General features: G+C 41.2%; 1 protein-coding gene across 1 annotated transcript in view; it reads right to left on the bottom strand.

Annotated features, from left to right (window-relative positions):
• got2b (glutamic-oxaloacetic transaminase 2b, mitochondrial) overlaps nt 1-6,918 on the bottom strand; it is a 7,948-nt gene continuing 1,030 nt past the window's right edge. The window contains exons 2-10 of the mRNA XM_005915207.3: nt 5,155-5,311; nt 4,888-5,016; nt 4,736-4,795; nt 4,475-4,636; nt 3,325-3,429; nt 3,021-3,171; nt 2,292-2,457; nt 1,676-1,826; nt 1-1,225 (exon numbers count right to left, since the gene is read on the bottom strand). Coding sequence (XP_005915269.1) covers nt 1,103-1,225; nt 1,676-1,826; nt 2,292-2,457; nt 3,021-3,171; nt 3,325-3,429; nt 4,475-4,636; nt 4,736-4,795; nt 4,888-5,016; nt 5,155-5,311 — 1,204 coding nt within the window. The 3' untranslated portion in view covers nt 1-1,102. The remainder of the gene's footprint in view (nt 1,226-1,675; nt 1,827-2,291; nt 2,458-3,020; nt 3,172-3,324; nt 3,430-4,474; nt 4,637-4,735; nt 4,796-4,887; nt 5,017-5,154; nt 5,312-6,918) is intronic.

Here is a 6,918-nt window from a genome sequence, read left to right as displayed (position 1 = left end):
TGGTTTCACATCTTTACTCTTTAATGATCTATTATTTGTTCAATGATGACAAGACCAACGATCCATAAGAGAGAATGCAAAAACATGGAGGCAGAGTACCAGAAGTAAGAGCAGACTCGGGCAAACCCCACATTTTGTATTGCCATCTGTGTCTCACAGTCCAGATTCACACACTAAAAACACGATGTTCATCTGAATGAACAGCGTGCGCGCATCATGAGATGTGGTGTTCCCCCGAAGAAAGTACCCCACACAACTTTACCATGGAGTACAGACTTTTCATTTGGAGAGTTAAATTTTGTGTAATAAAAATTCCTTGCAGTGGGATTGACAGATTTATTGTCTCCATTCTCAACGCTAAACCATGTGCTTGTTTGTATCTGGGCTTACAAGAGGACCAGCAGAGAGAGACCGCTGCCCTGTAATCACCAAAACAGAAATCAAACAGATTCAAATTCTACTGAAACAGAACAGATAAAAAGTAAACTGCTGAATCATTGTTAGGGCAGATCCACAGAGTAAAGAGATTACATGATTGGCAAATGCCCATTAGTACAGTAAAGCCCAGTGAAGTGCCAGTGATGTCTTGAGACTCAAACAGTGCCTCACAGGTTAAAGTGCTACAACTCCACAATTAAAAGGAAACCCTCAGATCAACTACAAGCTTTCACAAAGAACGAGAGATCTCATCTCCGCCTAGCATCGCCTGGATAATTTTTCCTCAACGTTTTAGAGTGTGGGCCCACAGCAGATAGAATATACATGTAGGAGGACACGAATGTACAGCCAACAGTTCATTTCTGATAATAAATAAGCAAAGATGATTCAGTCATGGGAAGAAATCTCTCAATTTGGCAGGGGAAGCCTTTAGTGAAATGTAGAGGAAAGAAAGTGTAACCGGAAAACAGAGCCTGTAACAAGAGCAACCGTTCCAAATTTAACTCATGATGAAAGCCAGTCAGGAAACAAAAAGGCTACAACTTAGGAAAAAAAAAAGGAAGTTTTCTAAAGGTGGAATGAAGGAGACAGAATAAATGACGCTTGAAGCTCCTCTTTAGTGCTGCTCCTTCTGATTTTTGCTGCTCTCCCAGCACGATCCACTCTACTTGGTGACTGCATGGATCGCGTCTGCAAGGTAGCCCACGTTTCCAGAGGTCACACCTGCCATGGAAATTCTGCCATCCTTGGTCATGTACACTGAGAACTCTTTTGTCAAGCGCTCGACCTGCAGGGAAAGAAAACAGCACAAATGAGGCAGAGGGAAAGGGCAGTTTTATTGTTTGTTGTTTTTTGAAATAAACATTCATCTGCAGGATCAAGACTCATAATGTCAAACAAACAAGACTGAAGAATGCACGTTTTTAAATGAGACAGCAGGCGTTTAAGACCACATTCTTAATGCAACCAGGCAAATACAAATCGCCACTAAACTTTGTAACGACTAAAAAGTTAAACAGCAGTAAACCATTACCCCCTGGTGGTGAAACCTCAGTCAGTACAGAAAGCAGCTTTACACAACAGATATGACTGTAAGAGTGGGCCTGCCAAAAGGAAAGTCTCTTTCCTAAGAGAAACTCTCCTCTGATATGACCTGTGAGGTTTATTGCTGAATGACATTATTCATTACACTTTGTTTAAATATGAAAACTTATCAATTTCTCTGCCATTACATTACCTGTTCTGGCTTGAGTCCTGTGAAGCAAAACATCCCGATCTGGTCGATGACGTGCTGCCAGTTGTGGGAGGAGCCATTCTTTTTCAAACCGGCCACCAGCTGCTCTCTCATCTTGATGATGCGGTTAGCCATACCATGGACCTCCTCCAGCCTGGACACAAAAAAAACAAAGAAATGCATAACTGAGCATCAACCTTTTTGGGGCACACTGAAGATTTGAAGCGTTCCCAAAGTATTCAGACTACATTAGTTTAATGTGTCAGAGTTTAAGTTGCTAGTTGGCAGCAGCGCATAGAGCACTGACCAGGCTCCATCCCTGAAGGTGCTGGAGCTTTGTCTCTAAAACTTGACTTTACTCCTGGAACATGCTCAACTAAGGTAGTCGTGTCACTCCCAGCTCTGATATCTGTGGCCAAAGGAACGCAGCATAAGTGCAGTGTTGTGATAACCTAAGGAGCTTGAAGAGAAAGCAACTGGGCTTCATTTGGTTTTAAAACTGAAGAAGCCTCTTGGATGAGAAGCAAAACCTCTGCATGAAGCTTAAAGAAGGAAGGAGCCCAGTATTTAAACCCTAGTGGGGTCATCTGTGGATATGTCCATGTCTAAAAGGTCGTACCACAGTGAGTGCAGCTCTGGCGTGTTGAGAATAGTTGCTGCAATTCTGGCACCATTCACTGGTGGGTTGGAGTAGATGGGCCTGATGAGGATCTTGAGTTGAGACTCCACCCTCTTTGCCTCCTCTGCATCTTTGCACACGACAGTGAAGCCTCCGACACGTTCACCTGTCAACATGCACAGCAAGTCAAAAATATAAACACTGATGACAAAAAAACCAAAACAAACAAACAAACAAACAAAAAAAAAAACCTCAGGGTTTAATACAAGATTTTGGTTCACAATAAACCACCAACTCTACTGAACAACCAAATTTAAGAAAATTGAACAGGTTATAAATAAGCAAGGATAACAGACACACAATTAAATAGCTTGCGATTCTTGTGTTACTCATATTTTCCCCAGACTCGTGTAGGTTTTAATGTGGCACCAGTGTCAGAAGGTGGCAGTAATGCACCTACAGACTGTTTGCAAGACACCACTAAACAGAAATAAAAGACTACGTAGAAGGAGACTATTCTAACCATATGTGGCCAGTGAGAATAAGTGTTGCCATACAAGTGTGACAACATTCAAAACTCAAAAGGACTACCGCTGTACCCAAATAAATATATTTTAGTATCAGCATTTTCTCAGTGGGTCTTGTTAAGGGATCAAGATAGATCTGCTCAAATGTTTCATTTCAGAACAGAAAACACCCATTTAGGAGCCTGCACTGAATCTGACTGACCATAGAGTCCCATGTTCTTTGCAAAGGATTGCGACAGCACAATGTTGTGACCGTTTTCAATGAAGTGGCGGACAGCCCAGGCGTCGCGATCAATGTCTCCACTTGCAAAGCCCTGGTAGGCCATGTCGAAGAACACGAGTAGGTTCCTTTTCTATAAGAGTGGTGGTGGATGAACAAAGACAGACAGCAGTTAATTATCCAGAGCTCATCAATTTTGCTGTCTTAACTGTCAGAGACCTCATGAGATAAAAGCAAAGCAACCGTTTCATCATTAGCATTTTCAGAACCTCTGATAACCTCTCACCTTCACAATGTCAGCAATCTCCTTCCACTGCTCGGGCCTTGGATCCACACCAGTGGGGTTGTGGGCACATGCATGCAGCAGGATGATGCTCTGCTCTGGGATTTTCTGCAACATAAACGAGAGTTTCAGTTAGTCAGCCTACAAAAACCCACACACTACAGACCTGACCGTGTTCTCACAGCAGCAGTACTCTTACACTGCTCATGCACTAGATATGACTAACATGAAGTGGTTCCTCACCACGAGATAAAGCAGCGTTTTCCAGCCTTTTGGAGCCATGGCACATATTTCACATTAGGAAAGTCACAAACAAAAATGTCACAAAAAGCATATTAATAATTTTTCCGTGTGCACCAGGTATAGCGGAATTGGCTCAGTTTGTCCCCAGTATATCTTTGTCTTCTTCTGACCACTATTCATGCTAGGGCCTTCATCTGGGTTGGAATTTACTCCAGGACCCAGGTCAGATTAACTACATTTTCTTTTCAAATACTTATCTATTGCTATTACGCGCTGCATTGTCTCACTCGCATGACTATTATGCAATTTCTCCTGTTTTACTGGCAGTTGGCAACTGATTTAATTAGAGCAGGTAGTTGAACTGCCCTCTAGTGAAAGAGAATGTAATTGTTCTGTTTGTTACTCAAGCCAATCGCTTGGAATACCAGATAATCTTCCACAGCACACCTGATCATTTCTCACAGCACACCTATGTGCTGTAGCACAGTGGTTGGGAAATACTAAGATAAGGGGATGAGAATTACATGTACATTTTAGCAAATCTTTATTAGAGCCTCATACACTGATGCAACAACAATTCACACTATGCCCAGTGAAGCTTCCCTGATATCTGTGTGTAAACAGAAAGTGGGACAAGACCAAAGTCCTCTTGGATGGCTCTTAGTATAAATACACCGTTTGCACTACACACCACAAAAGTAAGAAAGGAAGAGTCCCATGTCCTGCGTTCTTTTCCTAATAAAAGGAAAATTTCTTAAATCTGATCACTACTCTCGAACTTATCCTTCAAAATCACAGATATCATTTGGACAACTCAAAGGATAAAATCATCAACAATAATCAAATTGTTGGGAAAAATGCTAAACATGTTTCATTTTCTTTTGACGCATGTATTTTACGCATTTCTTACAGAGATGTCATCCAGAGCTCCTTTGAAGTCAAAGCCACAGGTGGAAGGTTCATAGTAGCGGTAAGCTTTGAGCTGCATGCCAGCATCTCTGAAGATGGGTGTGTGGTTCCCCCAAGAGGGTTTGGGCAGGTACACATCATGTGGCCCAGGGTGGAATCGAGCCTGTGACACAGGAAAAGCTAATGAGCTAAGGCATACCAAGAAACCTAATTTTTAAAAACAGTTTTTAAATGCCAGGTGATCAATACAAGAAGACCTCACCAAGAAGTTGGCTCCAATACGCAAAGATCCAGTTCCTGAGATGGTCTGGACGGTGACGCTCTGTCAGGAGAAGAAAACTGCTGTACTGATATGGATTTCTTTCAAAAGACAAAAACTTGTCCATCGTCAACTGAACTTTAAGTTGAACTTACTCTGCTACTTTTCAAAACCTCATTTTCGGGACCAAGAGCCAGCTGAGCACAGGCTTTACTGAATTCAGCCAAACCACCAATGGGAAGGTACTCCTTATCCAGCTGTTTAGCTGCAATGATAGCCTCTGCCTAGAAGAAGGCAAAGAAAATGAGGCATAAAACATCCTCCTTTCCATCAGCTGGCAATGGTGTGTGTGTGTGTATGTATATGTACGTAACACACACACACACTTTGCATCTGATAATTTAATCTGGAGGTGGATCTACCTTGCGAACACAGCTGAGGACAAAAGGCTTTCCTTGATCATCCCTGTAGGCTCCCACTCCCAAGTTCATCTTCTTGGGGTTTGTGTCCTTCTTGAAGGCTTCAGTCACCCCCAGGATGGGATCAGGGGGACCCATCTGCACTCCACCCCACCAGGAGCTGCACCAAAGCAGATGAGTATTGTACTTCGATTGTGGTCACAAACAAACACTAATGCATCTTTGAAGAGGGGCAAAGTGCTTTTAAGGTACCACTACCTTGTACAGTTTAATGCATGTAGCCTGCCAACAGACTGCAGATGCAAATTAGTAAGCTAAAACTGATACAATGCATCAAATGGCAACATTTATATTAATATTGTAGATGGCTTTCCAGAAAAGGCCAATAAAAGAAAAACAGCAACATGCTGCAGAGCCTAATGCCAGCTTAGCACCTCATGTGACCTGGAGATAACACACTGACTTAAAGACGCATGAATGACACATGCTTGGCTGGTACAAGCATCATGAAACATAATCCCATCAGGAAGTCCAGAGTCCAACAACAAGTGTGACAGTTAATCAGGGTCAAAAATGTCATAATTACCCAGTTCCCACAACAACAAACACTCAGTGGAGTATTATTTTCCACTGAATGAGTATTACCGTTCTTTTCTTTATTTGCTCTTCCAGCTTTCAGCATCATTTTGTTGAATATCATTCTTTTCTTTTTAAGCTTATCGATCTGTTTCAAAATACTTGATGCTAATTAAAATATTTGTTTAAGTGGCTGATTAAGGTAAAGAAACTAAACAGTCCTTGAATTTCTTATTAACAGTACTTATTAGTAATTTAAAAAAGGAAAACCAACCCACACAAACACACTACAGAAAGCAAGACAGATACCTAAAGTTCTTCCTTGGGACAAATGGCTTATTTTTCAATCTCATATTTTACAACACAGACTAAAGACTGAAGTCTGATTTAAGCATAGACGGGATGTATAGGGTTTGGGGAGGGGGGAAAAAAAAAAAAAAAAAAAAAAAAAAAGGAGAAAAAAAGTCAATCAGTTCACTGGGCGTTTTTCTGCTTTCACATCATCAACTGATATTAATCAGAATCAGAATCAGAATACTTTATTCATCCCGAGGGTAACCCCTAATTTCCCTCGGGATGAATAAAGTATTCTGATTCTGATTAATACAATACATCTCCGTTTGTACAGATTTAGAAAGCCCACACCCACTATCACGTTTTTTTTTTTTTAACGTGGCATGATTTTACTTTTGCTGCACTCTTGCCCTCACAGACATGTTATTGTATCAGGTTTCTTCTACTTTCTAAACTTGAGTCTAAATTTAGGACAGGACACTTTGCAAAGGGCAAGTGTCTCCAAAGTGACATTAAAATATTATTTCTATCATTTGGCACAAACTTTTTTCACCTAATTACCATCTACACAAACAGTATTAGTTTTACTGTGTGTAACATACTACTGTTGACATTAACAGCAGGAACGTAGTAACTAAAGTGTTATTTGCGTTCATTTGTCTCATCACACTTGCAGTGTGCATGCAAGCAGAACCTTTGAACAGACAAACTTCAGCGTTTATTTAAATATTTACTGAGAAGTTATCAGAGATCAGTAGAGCAGAGGCCTTTGTGGCACCGTAAAGGGCAATATTGTTGTTCACCCCTATCAGTTTCTGACATTACCGTCTAAAATTACACAATAACGGCTGGCTGCGTGCTTGAACATAAGACACCGAATCACGACAGCAGAAGCTA

Source organism: Haplochromis burtoni, unplaced genomic scaffold, assembly GCF_018398535.1.
Source record: "Haplochromis burtoni strain Fernald_Lab_line unplaced genomic scaffold, NCSU_Asbu1 Contig_11, whole genome shotgun sequence".
NCBI lineage: Eukaryota > Metazoa > Chordata > Actinopteri > Cichliformes > Cichlidae > Haplochromis > Haplochromis burtoni.
The sequence above is the reverse complement of the archived record's forward strand: the minus strand, read 5'-3'. Positions and strand labels throughout refer to the sequence as shown.